Below are 23,708 nucleotides of genomic sequence, written 5' to 3'. Positions count from 1 at the left end.
AAGCACGCACAGAAGAGACCAAATAATGAGGAAGCATAAAAGAACAGCCTAGCCTATTGTATGATGACACATATATGACACATCCTTCAGCTGGTGCCAGAAGCAAAGCCGCTACTGTTTGACCAAGTAGAGGTTTTCCTTCTGGGACTGTTCACAAAGCGTGATTTTTATTTCATTGCTTCCACCCTAGTTCCTGTGCTATATAAACAAAGGTAGAAATATCTGCAGTCATACATGCTGTGAGAATGTGCAGTATCATTTATCAGGTACAGATCATTCAGTCTGATTTTTTAGAGTTATACCCCACCTCCTCAAATACTGTTGTAGTAATTCAATATTTCTGAAGAAACACACACACACACACACACACACACACACACACACACGAGGCTCAGCCAAATTAAAGTAAGGAATTATTTTGACATGGTGTATTTACTTGGACAAATAGATTTTACAGTCTATAGAGAAGAATGTGGCAGTAGACATCTTAAAATAAATCCAATTCAGTAGATTTATGTTTTATTAACACTTAACCATGACTCTTGGCAAGTAAAATACAGGGAGCAACAAAATAGGACTTTTCCCCCCCTGGAAGTTATGTTGATAAAATATGTTTCTTCCTCTACCATGAAAGTAAATTTTACTATGGGAATTTGCTGAAGGCTCTTACAATTTAAATAATCTAGCTGTCCTGTTTATATTAGCACAAGTAAAATCTCAATTTCAGGGACCAAAACGCCAAACAATGCACCAAGTTATACCTTTTATGTCACACGACTTAATGCAATCCTAAAAGGTTCCTGTTTGGTATTAAACCAATGCAAATTCACAGATTGTGCTTCCACAGAAGCCATTATAAAAATATATTTTCAAAACTCATAGCCCTTATCCTTTCCTCTCAAGAACAGTTTTACAGATAAAGTGATCCACAAATTTGTTTGTGAAAATAAATAAGTCAGAATAAGGACCAAGTCATCTTTCCTTAAGTCCACTGTAAAAATGATGGAGCAGCCACAAGCCTTCATCTTTTTCTACATAATAGTCACACACACACTTAAAAAAACAACAACATTTAGGTTGCAGAGTCAAGCACTCAGAAGTTAGGAAATGACAGAATTAAGGTTGCCTGTGAAATCTTAATTTGGCCCCCTTGTGAATATGCATTATGAGACAGCCTTTATTTACATGTTCACATACTCTTTTTCATAGGACCCTGCCTCATTCAGTGCACAGGATGGACTGTGCTCAGTTAGAGGTATTAATCCAATATTTTGTTTTATCCTCATTGCGCAATGTGTGGCCCTACGCCCAGTTTACTGCACATTATTCAAACCCTGCTCTGCAAACAGAATTATTAATTTCCTCATGGGCTTTTCTACAGCACAGAGCACCACAGCATCTGAGTGCTTCACAAAACCTCTGTGCCATGAGGGGATAGCACTACACCCATTTTACAGAACTTTGGGAATTGAGGCACAGAAAGATTAAAGTCAAAAGTACCTACTAATTTTGGGAGTCCAATATGGGAAGCCTAGGACCTGATTTTTCAGAGAACTTTAGCATTTTATATGTTGAAGATTCTGCTCCCATTGATTTCAGTGGCAACTGTGAGTAGTCACCTGTTCTGCAAATCAGGTCCCAAGGTATCAGGCTGCAATCTGGCATTTTCTGAGTCTTGAATGCTTGACTTTGCAACCTTAATAATGTTCTTTTAATATTGTGAGTTTTTTTAAAATAAGAAATTACACATAAAAAACAAACTGAAAAAAAAAAAAAGAATTTCCATCATGTGCCACCATATTGACACCTATGTAGTTCATAAAGGAGTTGGAACCTTTAGAGACATCATGAAGACCTCTGCCAATTGGGCTAATGGAGTAACTGATAGCAATAGTAGGTTGTTATCTTATATGTGGACCACCATCAATGGGGGATGGCAAGCTTTACCAGTGGGTTTCACGGATATTTTCTGATTGCAGAGGAATGGTGATTGAGACTCAGGGATGTTGGGGTCCATTCCAGGCTCTGGAGGGAGTATGCTCGAGTGGGCACAGACTCTTCTGTCCATTTTCCTGAAGTCTGACTCCTTTTGCCTCATCCTCTTACTTATCCTTTTCCTGTCTTTTTCTTACCCCTGGCTCTTCATCCCAGTCCCACTCTTGATTCCTTAGGCTTCTCATCCCAGTCTCCTTGCCAGCCAGTTGTACTCTCCTCCAGGCTTGCTGTCCTAGTCCCAAGCTCTCCCACTCCACACCCAATGCCGGTTTCTCTCTGTCCTGCTCTCAGTCATAATTTCCCTCCCCACCTGCCAGTAACAATTTCATCACAATATAGTCCTTTCCCTTCTTCCCCCTCCAGCTTTTCTCCCCTCTGCATTTGTATTAGACGGCTTCCTTCTCCACACTGCATGGGTTCCAGCTGTGAGGGGAAAGGTAATTGACAGCACAGGAGATAATGGCTCCCTGCTCTCAGTTCCAAGGCCTGGTTCCATCCTGAGAAGTTAGGAACAGCCATTATGGGGCAAGTCCTGTTGGGACCCCCATAGCTCTGGGCTGGAGCATGTTCAGTTACTTTGTGGGGATGGTGCCTCTACAGTCCAGGCAGCATCAGGAGCTGTGAGAGGGTTGAACATGCTCAGCCCAGATAGAATCTTCAGAGATTTTAGCTGTTAATTCTAGCAAGTCTCTACTGAACATGTGTGAACTGTGATTTTTTTTCAGGGAACATACAGAACTTGGCCGAATTTGGGCAGATTTTTACAGGGATAACATCCCAGACAGAGGCCACCTCCCACTACCCCCTTACCAAATTTCACATTTTTGCTCCAAAGCATTGAGGCACTGGAGCATTTCAAAGAAAAGTCTCAAAGATTTATTTTTACAAGTATTTTTCCCTAGCCTCATTCCTGGAAGTGGCTGAATAGTTCTGTTAATGGAGATTACATTCCCTCTTTTGAAAGATCTATTTAGCTTGGTCTGCTTTGTTGTTTAAAGGAACTGGTGAACCTTTCCATATGGACAGCCCTGATGACAGACGGTTTCAACAAAGATACAGCCTGAGCAGTCCTAGCATAAGCTTCCCTACACTACCCACCAATGGTGCCTTGAGTCCCCAGGATGCCGGCACCACCTCAAGCAGGGAAAGGACAGTTGAGTCTTCGTGTCCATTCTGTTCTATGCCTTTTTGCTAAGATTGTAATACCTGTGCACTAGGAACATGACAGCCAATTTAATGGAACCAACATCATATGATAAATTGTTAGTGTTAGCAACAGTGAGAGTTGATCAAGAACAAATGCTCTAAGGCTTGATCTACATAAGTGGAACGTAGCACAATTGTTGAGACTGGTTCAATTCCAACAACATGAGACGCCCTAGCACGGATAAGACAATGGCTGACACCAACACTTTAAGTACTGTCTTGATTAGACCTGCTCTAAAACCTGGTTAGCTAACACAGTGCCTAAAGAAATCATGGCAGATATATTAGGGTTTCCAGGCTTGCTAACTTTGGTGGAACTAATTGTCACTGGGGGCTGCCACAGCTCCCCAGCTCCAATCATTTGCTGCCACACCCAGTATCAGTCAATGAGGTTTATTTTTATAACAAAAATTAACAAACAAACAGAGCTCGGTCTTCAATACTTGGCCCACAGGCTTCAGGGCCTATCCTCCCAGGGGTCTCTGGTGCTCTAGTTGCTTGGAACTTCCTCCCCTGTGCCAGGTCTCTTCCCCTTTTGGAGCTGCAGGGTTGCTTCCTGGAGCACTTGGCCCCTTTGCTCCAGGGACCCTGCACAGGAGTTAGCTCCACTCCAGCGTGGCTTTGCTTCCAGGGATCAGCCTGTCTCAGTCCTTCCTCTTCCCAGCTGTTTATTACCAGCCCTTTATAGGCCCAGGTGTAGCCCAACCGTCTTTAATTAGCTGGGTGAGGTTCACTTGCTCCAGTCTAGGGGAGCAGGGCTCAGTCACTCCACAGAAACCAGTTACCCTGTGACACTAACTTCGTGTAAATTTTTCCTAGTGTAGACAAGGCCCATATTTTTTGCAATTAGAAGTAAACAAAAATGATAGCTTGAGATACTACTTTACTAAAATGGAGAAGCCATACATAACCTATAGTACAGTATTATCCTTTCTGTCCTTAGACGCAGAACCATTCACCACAAAAAAAATTTACACAAAGCTGTGCTCAGTGGTGATTCATTCGGATATTAAACGTTCAAAATGCACTGTGGAGGAGAAATGTAGTTCCTTACCTTTCTGGTAAGTGGCACTTCAATAGGGACAGGGACAACTTCTGCCAGTAGGCAGCCATAAAATGCTACCATAAAAGCAGCAGGATCATTGTTAGGAAAAACGAGTGCTACCTGAAACGGAGAGAGACATGTTAAAATTTACATTGTCAAAAATCTGTTACAGTGTACTGTACATTAAAAACAGCTTCCACATTCCCTTTGAAAAGCTATTAATATTTAAAAACAGCTCTGATATAATGCACTTTACAGTGTTCCACCTAAACTTTTCCCGACTTATATGTAGGTACAACTATTGAACATTTAAGAGCTGAATGATGAGTGAGAAGGAGTTTGTTCTCTCTTATACACGTTCCTTTTTGTGAGCATCTCCACTTAGGTACTTGCACTTACTTACACGCTGCATTTTAAATTGCTAGCAAGTTTCATCTGAGCAATGACTTGATTGAGGTTCAACTTTGGAGCAAATATGATTAATGTAATTTTAAATAGAAAGTTTTACATCCTAAAAACATTAAATTAGGCTACTGAAAACAGAAATGGGTTTATGCCCATCCAGAGTAACCAAACATAGCGTACCATTGTGCCAACTATTCTCAGCCTTCTGTTTTGTCCGCCTGCAACAACTAAAGCCTCCTGCAAGTTTGATGAAGAGGTTTCACCTATGCTCTATTTGTCCAATGTAGGAACAATAAATGCTACGATGAAGGTAGCAGCCTGAAATTCCTACCCTACTCAGGTTTCAGAGTAGCAGCCGTGTTAGTCGGTAACCACAAAAAGAACAGGAGTATTTGTGGCACCTTAGTCTCTACATTTGTTAGTCTCTAAGGTGCCACAAAGTACTCCTGTTCTTTCTACCCTACTCAGATTCCTCAAACTAAGCAAGTTTAGGGCCAAGGCTTACTGGAACAAGAGAACTTCAAGGAAAGATCAGGTGCCATATGGAATCACCTGAATGCTCTTTTGTTTTGAGGCTACTTTATACTAGAAGGGACAATTACTGTTATAATTTATGAAACAAGTTTCATTAACCTAACATATTGCAAACATCACCTTTTCTTACTTTATTTTGGACAGGAATTTTTTTCTATTAACTTACTTCATTATTTGTAGTCTTCCCCATGTTTTATTTTTCCCAACAACTAACAAACAGACTAGCCAATTTCATTTTGAAGTTCTTGTTCAGTGCAAGATGAACATTGCAGTAATAACTGCAGGGGAATGTTAGGACGCCCTTAATCTTTGGGGAAAAAATTACCTGATGCATTTCCATTGCTCTTGTGTTTTGAAAAAACAGTTGGCATATAGCTTCCACTTTCTTCTTCTTCCTCCTTTATGCCACTTTTTCTGGTGAGGACCAGATCTCCTTTTCCTCCACAAGAGGTTCCAGCTTCTCCCTAGTGTTCCCAGGCCAGCCAGGAGATATAATCCCTTCAGCATGTCCTGGGTTTGCCTCGGGGCCTTCACCCAGTGGTACGTGCCCAGTAGAGTTCCAACAGAAGCCTCCCAGAGGGCATCCTTATCAGTGCCCGAACCACCTCAACTGGCTCCTCTTGATCCGGAGGAATAGCGGCTCTACTCTGAGGCCCTCCCAGCTCCTCACCTGTCTCGGAGAGTAAGCCCAGCCACTCTGCAGAGAAATCTCATTTGCTCCTCTTGTACCCACAATCTCATCCTTTCAGTCATTACACAAAGTTCATGACAATAGGCGAGGATGGGGACATAGAGCGACCTATAAACCGAGAGTTTCGTCCGACAACTCAGCACTCGCTTCACCACCATGGATTGGTACAGTGCCTGCATCACTGCTGCTGCTGCCCCAATCCACCAGTAGATTTCCTGCTCCTGCTTCCCATCACTTGTGAACAAGACCCCTAGATACTTGAACTCTTTCACTAATGGCAGCCTGCTACCCTCATCTGGAGAGAGAAGTCCACTTTCTTCCGGGAGAGGACCACGGCCTCTGATTTGGAGGTGCTGATTCTCATTCGAGCTGCTTCACACTCAGCAGTAAAACTTTCGAGTGCGTGTTGGAGAGCACAAAGCTTACATTTTGGACAAAGTATTTTTATAGGCTCCTTTACAACCTATAAAATAGCCCCTGTCCTAAAGAACTGACAGTCTAAAGAGACAGCCTTCTCATGAAGGAGTGCAAGACAGATGCAACTCCTTTTTGTTAAGTAGTTTAGATGTAGGGCTTTGTGTTGTTTTATTCCAGTAAAGTGGTGCCCAGTCCCTGGGAGTAGGTCAGTAGGTCAGCTGGGACAGCTAGCAAATATGTCAGAATAGATTCTAACTAGTATTTTTAAAGGCACTTAAGGGAGTTAGGGGCGTATTGGGCACTTAAGTGCCTTAGGTGCTTTTGAATATCTCAGACACTAATCACTAACAAACCTGTAAAAATTAAAAAGGAGGAAAACAAAACATATGGAAGTGTATCTAACCAGAGGGAAATGTGTAGAGATAGTAGGTATTTCATAGAACCATGCTTCATTTTTGTTCAACACAGACACGGGGTATGAGTAGCATGAGGTCAGACTTTAAGGAAAAGGCATTTCGGAGTATTCCATATCGTGTCCATAAGGAAACAGTTTCATTTTCATTTAGAAAAGATTGCCAATGTCCACCTGTATTTAATTTAGTGCTATAAAACACTCATCTATTGCCACATGATGCAAACTCCTATTTTCAAAGAAGTTAAAAAAACTTTTATGGCACTGCAATGGGGAAAGTGAACAGAATATCTGCTCAGAACATGAGGAGTACAGGAGCGACTCATCTTCAATTTGAAATTACTTTAAATTACAAAAGATGTTGGGTAAGATATTATACAATGCAAAGTATATGCCTTCACCACTCAGCTATAAACATCTAGCTTCACTGTAACCTACAGAGAGTTATTTTAGAATAAGAACTTCAATTGATTCGAACAAAGAGAAGATTTTACTTGTCTTACTCTTGCTAGAGTTTCAGCTTTAGGTCTGAATCACCAACAAATCCTTTTTAGGGTTAGGAAATCTTAGGGATCACTGTGCAGTAATTTACTACAAAGAGACAGGCAGTAAATATAAGATATACGGATACAGTGTATCTGAACATTCCTCCTTTCAAAGGATTCTTTGTGCAAGTAAATTTAATGAGAATCAACAATTTGTTTGTCCTACTGTTGCTTAGACTCTGTTGTAAATCAAAGAGAAAGAAAAGATTCTGTTGATTAGTACCGGCTAAGTGCCACTGTAGAAAGAGATTTTGTTTAAACATCTGTTTAAAAAGACTTGTTAGTTTGATTCTTTATGTTTTATTTCTAAAAGAAATTTAGGAAATATTTCTGAAAATTCTTTTATTTGGAAAACATTAACCATGCTCATTTTACAGAGGTTAAACAGTCCCTGCCCTAAGGAACATACTGCATACCACTATACATTTATTGCATACAGTACAAGGGGGAAAAGGTGTAAATTTGAGGCTCCTGAGGGTATGTCTACACAGCCACTAGACACCCACGGCTGGCCTGTCCTATTTCATTGCTGGGTCCACCTTGCAGGGTCCCAGAGCACAGGCTCCAGCCCAAGCCCAGAAGTCTACACAGCAATGAAACAACCCCACAGCCCAAGCCCTGTGAGCCTGAGTCAGCTGGCACGGACCAGCTGTGGGTGTCTAGTTGTTGTGTAGACATACTCTGAGGTAATTATACAGAGGTAAGTTCTGGAAGGCTTTATGGATAAGGGTTTTTTGAGGATAGACTTGAATGAGTGAAGTTACTTAGTACACCAGAAAGGAAAGGACTTCCAAACTTTACATCTTCATAGAAGAATTAGTCTTCAGAACTCTGTGAGGAAGTAGGGCTGATATTACTATCTTTCTTTTACAGAGGACAGAGACAGATGGGAACCACCATGTTTGACACTAAGTGTCAAAATACAGAAGCCCACTCTGCTCTCTTCCCAACCTCAAAGACAACACTGGAGGATCATCTAAGTGACACGGACAGGTCGGCTTAGCTAATCATCCGTTCTCTCAAGCATTGAGCATGCTCAGCTATAATGGGCATTCAGTTCAGTTTCTGTCCCAACCAGTTGGACAACTTGACACTTGGGCAGAGGTTGGGGACAGGGATGTTTGCTCGGGGTTGTTTATGTTTCAGGAAGTCAATATATATAAGCCTTGGCAGCTTCTCAGTTGTACAGGGGCAGAAGAGACTAAATGACTTGTCCAAATCTATGCCAAATAAGGCAGTGGCAGCATTAGATCATGGAAGTACTTAATCCCAGTCCCACATTCAAAACTCTGATTGTTGCCTCAGGAAGCAAGCTCACACTTACAATGGTCTAAGAATTATATGTGTGTCCAGTTCTGCCAAAGGATGCTCACATTTTCATCTCATCTTAAGCAATGCCTCTTTTGCATCCATCATCTCAGCAGCCACAAAGTCATTATATTAAATACGTTTTACCAACATGACAGCATGGTCTATTATCCTCCATGCTCTTTCTATGCAGAAATCTTTGCAAACAAGACCAGTTGTTCTTTCTTTCATCAAAAAAAATATATATTTTTTTTCCATGGGAAAGCTTATTGCTGATTTTGCAACAAACTCAACTTACTACTCAGTGAGTAGTAAAGCAGATATATAAACCACCACACAAATGGCCAGTCCCTCTATGGATAAAAAGGAACAGATTTTCTCCACATTTGATTTTATCACTTATCTATGTGCCCTCCAAATCCACATTCACATCTTCTCAGAGTGTATTTAATGTCTGTTAATAAACCATTGAGATACTTACCCTGTCTCCAGGTCGCACCATTGGTTCTTGTTTCGTGCCTAATTTATGCAGTATATTGTAAGCAACCTTCATACTTCTGGTCCAAAGTTTGCCTAGTAATAAATAATTTGTAAAATTAACTTTTAAATTAATCTTCAAAATTTACTTGTAAAATGATAAAGGAAAAATGCACCTCTAGACCAAAGGGACTAAATAGCAGGAACATTTAGGGTAGGACTTTGCTACTGGGTGTATACATGAGGCTCCAACTGAACCCAAAGGGCATATTGTGGATACATTTAAACACAGATGTTTATTTGAACATTTATCTATCATATGAAGCATTATAATAAAAATGGAAAATCTCAAGCTCTCTTTATATTTTAAGTTAATTTTTCCTTTAGTTCCTTTTCCTCTACCTGCCAAGATCTGAACTCTGGGTTCTCTTCTACTGCCTGCAGCACTCAACTGTTTCAAGTGGCTGGGATGTCATTTAGCCCAGGCAGAGACACATGGCCGAATCATCATTAATTGATGTATGGCAGACATGAAAAGCTGAACTCCCACCTGGCAGAACTATGCAGGGGTGGTCCCCTCCACCTCCCTCCAAAGGCATGACTAGGATCCATGTGGCACATAGCCCAACCCCTAGCCACGTGGGCTGAGGGTGCAAAAGAACAATTCCAGGAAAATGCCAATCCCTCCCCAGGACAAAAACTGGAGGAGCTAGCACAGAAGCAGCAGGGACCCCTGGACACGGATGATGTATTAAGGTGCTTTCTACAATTTTTATTCTGTACAGTCTCTCCCCTGTGCTGACTAGCTGTTGCTCCAACGTTCTCCCACAGTGTCTTCACCTCAGCTTCAACTGCACTGCCCTTTGTGCTCAGCCTCCTTCCCTCTCTCCTCCCCATTTCCCCCCCTCCCTTTGCCTTTCCATTAACTAAGCCCTCACAATCAAGACCCCACCCAAAGAATTGTTTAAAAACAAGTTATGGCCGTAACATGACATTTATAAACAAACATCGATGGTTTGCATATTGTATCCCTTTCCCCCACTCTTCGTCTGTCTTGTCTAGTTAGACTATATATGCTCTTCAGAACAGGGACTTTATATTACTTATACAATAACTAGCATAATAGGGCCTTGGTCCCAGTTGGCCTTTAGGCACCAACACAATAAAATTAATATTTAAAGAAGAGATTATCTTCAACATTTTAAAAATCCTAATTTCTGCTCCACTGGGAACTGAGCAGGTATATTTGGGCTTGTCTCATGTAGTTTACTAACAGGGTGTGATTTCTAAAGCGCACTAACATATTTCTCATTCACTGGTCCATGTAGACCCTGCTGGTACATACTAAAGGTTCTCTTGTGTTTTTTTACAGCATACCAGCAGGGTCTACACAGACCAATTAATGCACAACATGTTAATGCACAAGAAATCTTACTGTATAGACAAGCTATTGTGTGCCTACAGGATTTTTCCTTAAATACTAGAAATTGTCACCACAACAATAGAACTAGTTTCCAGCTCGCCACTGTTATTTTAAAGTGAGCCTCTAACCTCAAGGTATTTCACTCAGAGCTATTTACAATGCTCAATAATTGTTTCAGACAAGCAAGCATGATCAGACCTTAAAAGAAGTGAAGAGGAAAATAGGTAACCAACAGCTTTGATTTCTAAAACGTTCCCTTATGGAACAAGTAGTGCAAATAGAGCGCACCGGAGAAGGAAAAGGCAAACAGTTCAGAATTGCAAGAAAGAACCATCTTTACACAAAACACTTCCTAACTTGATATACACATAAAGACTGAATAAGTTTTGTCCCTTGCTTGATGCCAATGAGAGTTAAGGGGACTCTGCACCTCACAGCGTCAGCCATTTATTCAGTCCATGAAGCATTAATTCCACCACGAGTCTTAAGTTTGTGTTTATACCCATCCAGATGCACTTTACTGTATGCATTTGACTCCTTTAACCAATTTTAACTCTCACCTTTTTCTTTCTTTCTTTTTACGAATAAACCTTTAGATTTTAGATACTAAAGGATTAGCATCGGCGTGATTTTTGGGTAAGATCTAAGTTATATATTGACCTGGGTATGTGGCTGGTCCTTTGGAATCAGAAGAACCTATTATTTGAAGAGATTGGTTTTAAAGAACCACTCATCTCTAAGTCTAGTTTTTTCGGTGGTAATACAAGGACTGGGATGTCTAAGGAAACTGTTTTTATGACTTCTTGTTAGCCAGTGTGGTGAAACAGAAGTTTACTTTTGTTGCTGGTTTGGTATATCCTATGGGGGATTAGCCACCAATCTTGGGGTCTATCTGCCCTATTTCTCAGCAGTTTGTCCTGAATTTGGCATTCTCAGTTGTGGCCCAAGAAGGCATGGTTACACCCTAATAATTTCTGTTGCCCTTCTCTGAACCTTTTCCAATTCTAAATATATCATTTTTGAGATGGGGCAAATAGAACTGCACACAGTATTCAAGATGTGGGCATGTGGGATTTATATAGTGGCCTTATGATCTTTTCTGTCTTACTATCTATGCCTTTCCTAATGTTTCCTGACATTCTGTTAGCTTTTTTGACTGCTGCTGTACACTGAGCAGATGTTTTCAGAGAACTATCCACAATAACTCCAAGATCTCTTTCTTGAGTAGTAACAGCTAATTTAGACCCCATCATTTTGTATGTACACTTGGGATTATGTTTTCCAAGTTGCATTACTTTGCCTTTATCAACATTGAATTTCATCTGCCATTTTGCGGCGCAGTCACCCCATTTTGTGAGAGCCCTTTGTAGTTCTTCGCAGTCTGCTTTGGACTTAACTAGCTTGAGTAATTGTATTGTCTGCAAATTTTGCCATCTCACTATTTACCCCTTTTTCCAGATCATTTATGAATATGTTGAACCCCTGGGGGACACCACTATTTACCTCTCTCCTTTCTGAAAACTGACCATTTATTCCTACCCTTTGTTTCTGGTCTTTTAACCAGTTGCTGATCAATGAGAGGACCTTACCTCTAATTCCATGACAGCTTACTTTGCTTAAGAGCCTTTGGTGAGGGACTTTGTGAAAGGCTTTCTGAAAGTCCAAGCACACTATAGCTGCTGGATCACGCTTGTCCACATGTTTGTTGGCCCTCCTCAAAAAATTCTGATGTAAGTTATCATAGATCCACTGATCTCTTTGGAGCTATCATGATTTACACTACTTGAGTATCTACCCCCATTTGTCCTTGGCTATGCTTGTATCTAAACCTCAGGACTCGATTGGCTATATCCACTGTCAGTAATTTTTAATAGATCTTCTTGTTTAGCTTTCTTAGAGAAGAGCGGCTAGTTGTAAGGGCTTCAAACAATAATTTCTTTAGTCCTATTACATGTTTTAGGGTGGGTGGTAGATTTCCCTTTTCAAAGGAGACGTTGACAATCTTTTATGGTCTCAGTGTTCTCTACTCTCAAAACCCAGAAAGGATGGGTTCAGTCACCGGTGATGTTCTCAACTGCCATTAATATTTCTATGATTTCCTCTTTCATGAATGTGCTGAGTTCCTGGGAGGTGTTTCTGGGCTAACTCTCTGCTTATTGTTTCTGGCAACTCATGAAATCATCCCTGATGCAGTGTGTGAAATACAATCATTTTCTGCACTTTGGGAGATGCAGGGCTTTTGTATTACTGTGGTAGTATCCTTCTGTTCCCCGCCAGCCAAAAGCCCTCACATTCTCTACTCATCCTCTCACTGACCTACTTTTATCCTTTATTTTTAAGTCACTGAAAGTAAACTCATTTAGTTCTCAAATCAATCCTACACCAGTCACCAACTGTTATCCCTACTAAGGAGTGCCTAATGTCTTCATTGTCCAAGTTAGGGTTCTCTGCTTGCATTCACCCATTCAAGTGGCTAACCCCCCTAACATTGCTGCAAACAATTATCTTGTTTCCTCACCACAGAAATGGCAAGCTCTGTGTGGCTCAAAAGCTGTCTGTTTCACCAACAGATGCTGGTCCAACAAAAGATATTAAAACATCCACCTTGCCTCTCTAATATCTTGGGACCAGCATAGCTGCAACACTGCAAAATACTGTCTATAGTTTCCTAGACCTTCTTTAGCTCTCTTAAATCTATGGGTTGATGGGAAATTAGCTTCTCCGATCCGTCAGTGACTGACTTGTTTCCAACACATTTTTAAGCAACTACTAAAGAAGTTTTAGTCTTCTGAAGATGAAGAATAGTCTTCTCTTTCGCCACTTTCTTCACCAGCTTGGAATCTGGGCCTGAGCACTTTTGCCAGACTTTCAAATTCTGAAACCAGGTCTCCCTGACGTGTTCTCCAAACATATGTGAACTACCAGATTGTTCCCCCGGCACACCAAGTATTTTCAAGTGTGTGGTATGATGGCCACGTCTCTGGAGTCAGCTCACAATTTGCCAGCACGTACATGAACAACCTGGTTAAGAGAAAGAGAAACACGTCCTTTCGCTGTCTAGCGGCAGCGTGGAAAGGTGTGACAAAGCTTTATTTCAGTGTGAGGCTATTTACTAGCAGCAATTTTCCCAGTGGTGTTAGACTTCGGGTTGAGTAATGTACCAGCTGCCCTCGCGCCAGTGGCAACAGGATTTAGCTACGCTTTTAATAGATCTTTTCTCATCTCAAAATACATTCATGCCAAATGCAGGGGGCTCTACTAACACCTCTCACACCACTGAAATGTAACAAGCCCCGAGTGAGTTGATACTCAGGCACATCTGATTGAGCAAAACATTCCTAAGGTAAAGGAAGTCACAAGGTCTTAAATATAATATAAAAGATGAGTTGACAAAATTACACACGCACTTACTTGACGTGGTTCTGAGGTAAATCCTTTGGGCTTTTCTCCCTCCCTTCCCAATTTTTAATGTAAATGTACATTTGTGTTGAATGTAAAGAAGGTTATAAAAGAAAAGCTTGCAGAGAGAAGTACTTTGAGACAAAACAAACCACAATCAGTTTCCTTATTATGAACAGTATGCTGCTCATAACCACACAGCATCAACTCAGCATAAGCAAGCCAGTGGTTTCTTACCAATCTTCACGTACAGCAATTCTGAGACTGCCAAAGTTAACTGCAAATAATTTCGCCAGACATTCTTTCAGTATCACAATATGACACTTCTTGTAAGTTAACTAGAAATTAAATATTTGTTAAATCTGAGGTAGGTTCATGACTTCAGCAGCTAAATGGTAAGAGCAAACATTTTCCTAATTTGCCAAGAAATGGCTGTTGTTCTATTATTTCTCCACCAACAGACCTATTTTATGTCCACCGTGTGCACTGAGCAAGTCAGGGGCTTGTGGAAAACACAGCATATGATCATGTAATTAAAGATTATATGATAGTGCAGGTGCACAAGAGGGCAGAATGAATGGTTGCAAGTGTTCCATCTGGCATTATTTTACCTTTGAGAGCTTGACTTTGCAACCTAAATCGTGTTCTTTCAAAGTTTTTTGTGCTTGCAATTTCCTAGGTTTTTTTATGGGAGAAAAAAGGTAAAACCAATAATTTGCTACATACAACTGTAACAATGCTCAAATCCATGCACCATAATGGTTTAAATACGGAAACTTAACCACCATAGCCCAGGCTTCTGCTGCTTGAGCAAGATACATTAGCTGGCAGCAGGAGACGGTAGTTATCTCATTGAAGATGATGCACTGCTGGTACTACTTTTTGGGTCTGGGGAAAGAAGACTAACCCAGTTATCTCTCTCCTCCCTGGGAGTGGGGAGCTCCTGGCCATGACCCCTAGGAGAGAGGGCATGGGTTGCTGGGACCAGGTGCTGGTCCAGGATATTTGGGGCAGCTTGACCTGGCTCTTTCCCATCAGCTCCCCTGCTATTACTGTTCTGGCAGCTCCCAGGCATTTCCAGCACAGTGTGTGCTGTTTCTGCATTGGCAGCAGTATGGGCCCAGACTTAAAATGTTCACGTATTCAGTTATTTTGGCATGTTGCTGTAATTTTCCTGAGCAATGCAAGTGACAAAAGGGAAAAGGCGATTTTCAAAAGTTTCTCAGAGCAAAACCTAAAAAGACAAAGAACAGCACTTTTCTAACCAGAAGGTTTTCTCTTCCCAACTCCCAACAAATTTCAAAGGCCTATCGCAAACAAACAATGAAGTTAGAGCTTCTCAAAATCTGGGTTGCAAAAATCTTTTATAATGAAAGTGTTAGGCAGCCTAAATATATGGTGCATTCAGCTCTACCCATAAATTATTTTGTACTGGTTTTGTTGTACTTACGATGTTTGGGTTTTTTTAAAGATACAGACAAAACGCCTAGAACACTTGCTAATCCCAAACATATTTTCAATGTTTTCATTTTTGCCTCTACCTATTCCAATAAATTATTCTTGGAATGATCCTTATACTGTAAAGAGAAATGACTACAGTATATGTATTCTATGGTTTTTATACCATGTTACCATTTTCCTTCTATTTTAGATGAAAGCACCAATATTAAGCACATTAATTCATTCCAACAACACCACACGTAAAATATGGGTTTTGACTGCTTGATCAAACCTTGCATGAGCAAGAAATTGTCTTTTGTCCCCAAAGCACATATTAAAATTTTCAAATCAAATCCCAAACTCCTCTAGAACCCTACAAATCTTATCATTCTCTTACATTCCAGGTATTTTCCATTTATACCAATTCTGTGGTTTTACTTATGCCTATATAGGGACTGTGTAGTAACAAGCCAACTAAGAGGTTCTTTTCATAACTAAGATCCCAAAGGCATAAGGTACTTTTTAAGTAAAGAAATTCCATTTAATAAATAGGGACAAAGTCTTTAACAATATGGAAAAAAGGGCAAGCAGTACATTAAATATATACTGTTAAGTTGGGAGGTGTGAAGAACATTGAGAGCTGAGCAATGATGCAAATTACATGAGAAATAAGGTCCGGACACATGAGAATCAACCTGGAAAAAAACAAGCTAGTATTATACAGTACATCTAGGGGAAATAATGCTGCATGTTAAATGAAAGAGAGAAACTTGCAAGGTAATGGTGAGAGAAGATCTAAGGGATGTAGTGGATTGGATGAGAGCTTGCGGTGTAATAAATGGTGTGAGAGGAAAGGCAAAAGAAATTTCAGACTACATATGAAAGAAGCATCACTTCTTAGACTAAGGAAGTGATAGTTTTCTATATGGCATAGGTGAATTCTTATCTACGGAGGTCTTCACTTAAGCACTTTTTAATTGCACCATGATACAGTAGTTATCTTTGCCACTGTAACAGCAGTTTCCCCTCAAACTTATACTTCTGAGGAAATTCTGTGCCAAAAAAAATTTCTGCACACATTTTAAAATTTTGCAAAACTCTGCAAATTTTATTTGTCAATAAATAAATGTGGAGGCTCCAGCATAGTAGTGGGGAGCACTAGCTACTTGTTGCACAGAGGTGGGGGATCACCCTGCATTCTCTCCCCCACCCCGACCCCCGAGACACGGACTTGGCAGTGAGGTTACACCCAATCCTGACACAGCACAAGGACCGGCCCTGCCCCAGAAACCCAGGGAGTCCTGTCCCTCCATACCAGGCACATCAGGTGTGGGCAGGCAGACAGCCTCGCAGGATCCAAGTGTAGGAGGGCTTAATGTTGGGGGATCCAGGTGTGAAGAAGATTCTGGGTGGAGCAATCTGAGTGTGTGCAGCTCAGTGGGGGATCAGGGTGCAGGGGGATCTGGATGCACAGGGCCTCGTTGGGGGGTTCTGGGTGTAGGGGCAGTGAAATTCTCCAAGGTGTCCAGGTGAAGGTGGTTGAGGTTCAGCTGTGGGGGAGCGGAGATCTTGGTGTGTGGAGCTCAGCAGGGGGGTCTGGGTGCTGGGAAAGTGGGGCTTGGTGAGGTGGGGGTCCAGGTGCGGGGTGTTCTCATTGGGATGGAGGTTTGAGTGTGGGGGGCTCAGTGGGGAATGGTCTGGATGCAGGGGTGGGGATCTGGGTGCAAGGGGGGGGTTCAGGTGCGAGAGGGGTGGGACTTGGCGAGGGGTCTGGGGGCAGAGGGCTGCAGATTCAGGGGATGAGACTCTTCTGCGGGCAAGGGATCTGGATGCACAGGGGTTGGGCATCCAGACCCCTTGGGGGAGCAGGAAGCTGAGGGGGAGGAGTGCAGAGATTCCTGCAACCAGGGGAGGTTTCTGGGAGTGGGTCTGACTCAGCCCTGGCCCAAGCTGCTCCTTGCAGGGGAAGAGAAAGTCCCATCTTTCTGCACCCCCAGCCCAGACAGGTAGGAGCAGCTGGCTGGAGCATCCCCAGACCCGCCTCTCCCCCCCTCCCCCGGTGATTTACCTCTCCACTGTCTGCTCTCGGTGCCTGAAACATTGCAAAGTGGCACAGAATTCCTCCAGGAGTAATATTTAGAATTGGAAATACTGTGGTTATGTTCAATACTGTGAATTTTTTTCAGGTGGTAGGCTATTACTGCCACTGAATAGGATGCTGGGACCTTCATTGCCAGAAAGGTGTTGACGATTAGGAGGGAACCACAAATCCTCCCTGCCCCCCACCCCAACATTTAAGGGGCTGAAAGGATTGATCCTTGAGGAAAGATTAAATTAGATGCATAGCTTGGCCTATTGACAACAAAGACAAGGAGGGAGAAGTGTGGCAAGTTAAAGAACTAAAGCCCACCAGCATTTGAAGAGTGACTACCAACAAGTTAACTCACTTATTTAGGGTGTTCCAAAGGGGTATAACTGAATACTGGGAACAGCCAGGTGAAAATAAAATACAGACGGAATATCAGTTAAGAGTTAAGGAGATAATGAGATTGTGGAATAGCTTCTCAAGGGAAATAGTGGAAACTCCAGCTACACAGGATCAGATGCTCAAGTGCACTCAGTGGGATTCACTCCACAGAGCAGATGAGGTTTTAAAGCTTTAGTACCGTACTGCTTCCCTACAGGGAGAAACAAGATGATACAATGAGGGTTTCTTTCTCTCTCTCTCTTCCCTCCCTCCCCCCACATTTTATGGGCTCAATCCTGACAAGAGATTAATGCAGTGTTTCACAAAAGTGGGAAGGCAAGGGCAGAGGATGCCAAAGCATGAACATTTGGTCCTTTGGAGAACTTTCTACAGGTTTGAGTGATTGGCTGTTGGTCCTATGCCTCCCCTTTCCTTTCCCAATCAGTGTCTTTACCTCAGCATCACTCTACTTACCCCCTTCTCCACCTCCCTGCCCCCTCACGTTCCTTCCCCCTCAATGACCCCTCTCCTTCCCCTTCAGCTTCTTCCCTCTTTAGAAAAGCCATTAACAAAGATAAATGTAAAGGAAACAGTGAAAATGATCTTCAAAAGCATTGCCAAATGCACAGACTGGAGGGGAAAATGTATTTACCTTCAGTCTTTCAGTTTCAGATATCTTAGGAGTTGAACAATACCAGGAGAAAAATTTTCTGGACTGATTTAAGTTTACCATTTCAAGCAAAGATAGCCACTACTCTTTCTGCTAAAAGGATGCCCCTTTTGAATATCTCAGACCCCATATTATTTGAATAGTTACAGACTGGTGCATACTCAACTCTAACTATGGTATATTTAGAAATCTATGATTATTCCCTGGAAGTTAAAAGCGAAATAAGCGTAATAATTTTCTGGATGGAGTCACATATACTATTGAAGAGTGCAGGAAAGTAGAGCTTTGTAAGGGTTAAGTCAAGTCTCTTCCTAGAAATTCTTACAGTTCCCTTAAATATGTATCATGACAGAACCCCAGGATTAGGTGTTAAATAAGTTAAACTGCTTCCCTACCTATATAGCACACTACTGTACTATCAAATTCTCTCTTTAGTATTAGAAACATGCTTACTTCGCCCCTATGGATAGGCTCCCCTATCCTGCAATAGCTGAATTCCCAATACCGACTAATTCCCCTTCTTGCTCAGTTTATTTGGGGCAGTCGGTACAAAATACCACTATTGCTATTTTGTTACCACATATTTTCAGATCTTTAAACTAATATTTTTTTTTCTCATTAGCAAGCAAACCTCCTCAAAGAAGATCAGGACCACTGATCAATGGTGAATCACACGTTTGCTTCCTAAATTTAATTAATCTGGGGGAAAGGTTTGAGACATGTTAATCTGAACTTCGATTCTTAAAGTACTTTTGTTTTACCAGCCCTCCTCTCCACTCTTGCAAACATAATGTTTTCAGTCTAGGAGCAGATTCGCTTTGCAGTAAGTCAAGGTTTTTCTTAATCGGATGGAAGGATCAACGCTGAGCAACATGGCACTCTCCAAATACAATGTGTGAAAAGTATTGTCTCAATGGCATTCCAAGCCCCTGCTAGACTGGGGACCTAAAGATCAGGAAAAGTAAACCCTGGTTTTCTCCAGGCAAATGAAGAATGCCAACGATCAACTTTGTTTTAGTAATGTTTGAAAAGCACAATCCCTTTGAGCACCCCATGAAAATCCCATATTTAGATGGGAGTCATTTAAGAGAGACACCCTTATGTGAATCTATCTTTTCTGGCACTTATCTGTTGCAACAGATAGGCATAATTAGCACAGTTCATAGTGCAGTAGATTCTGGGAATCTACTTCAAGCTACTTGAGTGAGTGTTTGATGTCAAAGCCAGTGCAACACCGGAGGACTATGGAATTACTCTGGATTTACACCTTGAACAAAGTCTGGCTTAATATGCATGACCATTTAAAAAGTTATTTTATTTTCTAATACCAGACACATGGCTGGCATAAACTCTGTCTCCCTCCTTCCCCCTACTAGTATATTAGATTGTGTATTTTTGCAACAAATTCATACTCCCATTTCTTAACCAAGCAAAATTTATTAAATAAATAAGAGAGCACTACCAGTAGAAATGTTTTGCCATAGTCAAATATGCAGCATAACTATTGTAAGAATCTTTTTTCTCTTAAAAATGTAGCATAAAGACGCTTAAAAAAAGAGTGCTTACCGTAAGTGAGAATGTACAGTGGTTTTCCATTAGTGTCCATAGTGGTTAGGCAAGGAGCTTTTGGCGAAATGGTCCCCCATCGCTGCAGTGCTGCTTCCAGAGAAGGTGGCCAATTTGTAACCACACCCAATTGTTCTCCACGCATAGCCAACATCTGAGCTCCCTCTGGCTTTGGTTGGTTTGGATCCGGCTGTTGAACTTATTTGAAAACAACAAAACAAAAACAACAGTTACTATATAAATTCTATTCCTTGTTTATGCCCATGTAACCAAGAGAATAAGTTACCTTTGTAAAATAGCCTGAAAATAAAATGTTAGTACATGTGGAGACTACTGTGCCCAGTTTCATAAACCCCAAGTACTGTGCCTATATGAATAAGATGTGGAGACGTTTAGTGAGTTAACTCTTAACTTTCCTACAATTGAGATGAAACAATTAATAAATGGATCTATGGAAAGCATCATCCAAAATTCTTATGTAATTTCTTTTTCCAATATTTGTACTGTAAGCATAAGCAGCATGCATAAGTAAGTTTGTTCTTAAAGGAAAGACAAATTCTAGAGCTATTCAAAAGTCACATCAAGGTAACTTTTTCCTTTAAGAAGAGATGGAAAATTTTCATTTTTCCTTGATTAAAAAAATATAGTAGCAAGGTGGAACTATTGGTAAATTGGCAAATGGAACACTGATTTAAGTTATATTGTATTGTACTGCTTTGCTACATGCTTTTATTAAAATAATGTGACTTGCCACAGTATGGCAAGACATCATGGTCAGCAAGCTTATTTTTTTAAAAACAATCGCGTAGTTGTTATTCACTTTATTATTGTCTCTACTGCATTTCCAGCTATCATTTTCGATTATTTTGATAACAGATATGTAACATGTGCATCTCCCTTCACTCCTCCTCCTCCATAGACTGGGTCTTTCCGACTGACCCAGATGCATGAGAGGAAAAGACATAGCACACAGTAAATACTCTTAGAACAGAGTTTTTTCCTCCACTCTCTTTCATACACAAAGTGACCTCATTCTAATCAGAGGTTCACTCTAATCAGTACTACAAGTTGGGCAAACAAGGTGGAACTTTGATTTTACTCAGTGCATCCAAGTTCACTATAAGCAGGTCCCACTGCATCACTGCTCTCTCAACGGTAGTCAACCAGCTAGGATGTGCCTACTAAAAAGTAGCAGTCCAAGACAAATAAGGAAACATTTTATCCAGTGTTAATTAGATTCCAAAACCTTTTGAAAAACAGTCATTTTACCTTCTAACAATTCCTCAAAGTCATCTACAAAGAACTCTCGTAATGGTGGTCGTTTGGGTCGTTTTAGGGTATTGACCAGCTGTTGAATCTTTGCTGACACTCTGCTGCTCACTGGTACTCCTGCAGAATAGGGATCAATGGAGATATCAGTAGACCGCTAAGCTGCACGCCACCAGATGTCAGGTGGGGGGGGAGGGGAGAAAAAGGCTAGAACTGCAATGCCACCACAGCGACAGTTTCATGCCGTACTGTGACTCAGCAGAATGTATTCAACATTAAGACATTTAGATCATGGTTTCAAAATGAACAGTGAAGTCTGGTTTAAAAAACAAACACAGAAACCCAAAACAAACAACACAGCAGTTTCAGAAAGTGAGTTAGTTAACGTTAGGGGGGAAACAGCACGCGGGCTTTGGGGGAGAGGAGCACAGTGAAGAAACATTCCCTGGCAATAATCTTTTTCAAAAAGCTTAAAGCAGTCTTTGAGGTGACTTTGGTGATGGCTAGTGAGGAGATAGAAATCCAAGCACAGGCTTCTCTCTCAGCCACTAGGGTCACACCAAAGCTGCATGACTAGAGAGCTTTCATCACACTGCAACTGAGACTACAGATTCAGTCAGCAAGGGAAGCCGGTCACAGGTTTTTATCTTGTCATTCATTTTGGGCTGCCTCTCACACAGTAGCAGATTTCTGTCCTGGGCCCTATCCTTCCCCACCCTGTAGCTGTTCACATTGTCACGTTACTTCATTGTAATGGACACTGTAATCCTGGAATAACCCTATAGTGAATTCCATTGGCCAGGAGATAAGGATGTTTTAATAGCAATCTCCAGAAGTTACCATATGTGTTTATACAGCACCTAGCCAAACAGGATTCTGACTGGGGCCCTTGGGCACCTACTGTATATTCCTATGAAGTACTTTCCTCCTTACTCATGCTTGATAGAGCACTTCACATGATATCTGCTCCCGAGTTCAAGCCTCTAACAGCATTGCAGAAATATCACCTTCCTGTCTTTTCTCCCAAGCTAGCAACATTTTTACCGCATTAGAGCAGTGGTTGTTTCTATAGTTGAAGACAAGTGTATGTAAGATACTGTAGGTCTTAAAAGTCCCATCTTGATTGCAATTTTATTTAATCTGTTTTAGAAAAGAGGAGCAATAAATATGGAAGGTTTTACAAATAACTGTTTTTCAAAAAAAAAAAATTCAGAAAACAAAAACTTTGCCCAAACGTCACCTTAAGATGTAGCCCTATTGATATACATCATATACTCTGTCATTTGAAAACAGAAGAGCTTCATACAACACCTAGTTTAGTTTTAGTTACACATCGTTATTAAGTGAGATATAGAGAGATTTGCTGTTTTATTTGATTGAACTTTGGCAAATACCAGTTTTTTCTATAGGGAATCTGCTCCACTAATTAAGAAACATTTATTCATGCTGAGTATTGGCTTCACATATGCCAGTTTATTTTAAGACTCAAAGATGCTGTAACTTTGCTTGTACGTGCTCTTCAGTGAAATGTGGCCAAAAGAAACAAAAAGCAGATGTGTACAGTAAGTCACAAAAAAGGGGTAAGTTACAATGTTAAAGAAAACAATTGCTTTGTGACATACCATCACCAGTTTCCATAAGTTCAGCATTGCCATATTTTGGTGCCACCCTTGCTGTGGATCCTTGTGGTCTTTCTACTTGTATTGAGTGTTCTGAGGTGTAAGTAGTAACATCTGGAGGGGCAGAATGATTTTCTGTGAAAAATAAGTTAGAAGGTTTAACCAGGTTCCTCTAGATTTGAAATGAGGGAGAGAAGGGAGTGGGGGAGAAAAAGAGAGATTCCACTAAGGTTCTTCTTACGTAAGACCTGAAAAGCTGTTAAAATTAATCTATTCACAAGTTGTAAAGCACAGTTATATCCAACATGGTTTTAATATTTGAAATTTTCACGGACAAAAAAGGAGTTGTGTATTTAAAGGCTTGAGAGCCACATAATACAGATTTTACTCATAAAGGTTTTTTTACTCCTCTCCTCTCCTTTCCCCTCCCCACCCCCACCTTTAATTTTATATTAGTTTAATTTCCTGTGGCCAAATCTAGTTAGAAATCGACCCAGACACATATATTTCTGATAGATTAAGGTACCAAGATTTCAAAATAGAAAAAAGCTACAATATGTTAAGTTCTAGCACTTGCAATTGCCAATGCAAATCAACAATAAATGCACCGCTTAAAATTCAAGTTTTAGTTCAAGAGAACAATTTACTGTTATATCAAGATTTTTGAAGTCACGGTACTGTTGGAAATTGGATCTAGAGGAAGGAAATAAAATGTAATGTTCATGTTTCTTTACAGTCTGCATGGACGCTTTTCTTGCTTACTACTTGACTGTTTTTAAACAGAGCTATTTCAGCTCTCCACATAACACAGACTTGCCTT

The 23,708-nt window shown here is 41.0% G+C and overlaps 1 protein-coding gene across 5 annotated transcripts in view; it reads right to left on the bottom strand.

Annotated features, from left to right (window-relative positions):
* DIP2C (disco interacting protein 2 homolog C) overlaps positions 1-23,708 on the bottom strand; it is a 478,491-nt gene that overhangs the window by 122,460 nt on the left and 332,323 nt on the right. For 4 of the 5 annotated variants that reach the window (XM_074946247.1, XM_074946249.1, XM_074946250.1 and 1 more), the window contains 5 exons: positions 22,892-23,023; positions 21,270-21,389; positions 20,001-20,198; positions 9,040-9,131; positions 4,256-4,366 (listed from right to left, as the gene is read on the bottom strand). In XM_074946247.1, coding sequence (XP_074802348.1) covers positions 4,256-4,366; positions 9,040-9,131; positions 20,001-20,198; positions 21,270-21,389; positions 22,892-23,023 — 653 coding nt within the window. The remainder of the gene's footprint in view (positions 1-4,255; positions 4,367-9,039; positions 9,132-20,000; positions 20,199-21,269; positions 21,390-22,891; positions 23,024-23,708) is intronic. The other variant, XM_074946248.1, reaches the window with a different exon arrangement.

The sequence above is a fragment of the Natator depressus genome, chromosome 2 (genome assembly GCF_965152275.1).
Source record: "Natator depressus isolate rNatDep1 chromosome 2, rNatDep2.hap1, whole genome shotgun sequence".
Classification (NCBI taxonomy): Eukaryota; Metazoa; Chordata; order Testudines; family Cheloniidae; genus Natator; species Natator depressus.
The sequence above is the reverse complement of the archived record's forward strand: the minus strand, read 5'-3'. Positions and strand labels throughout refer to the sequence as shown.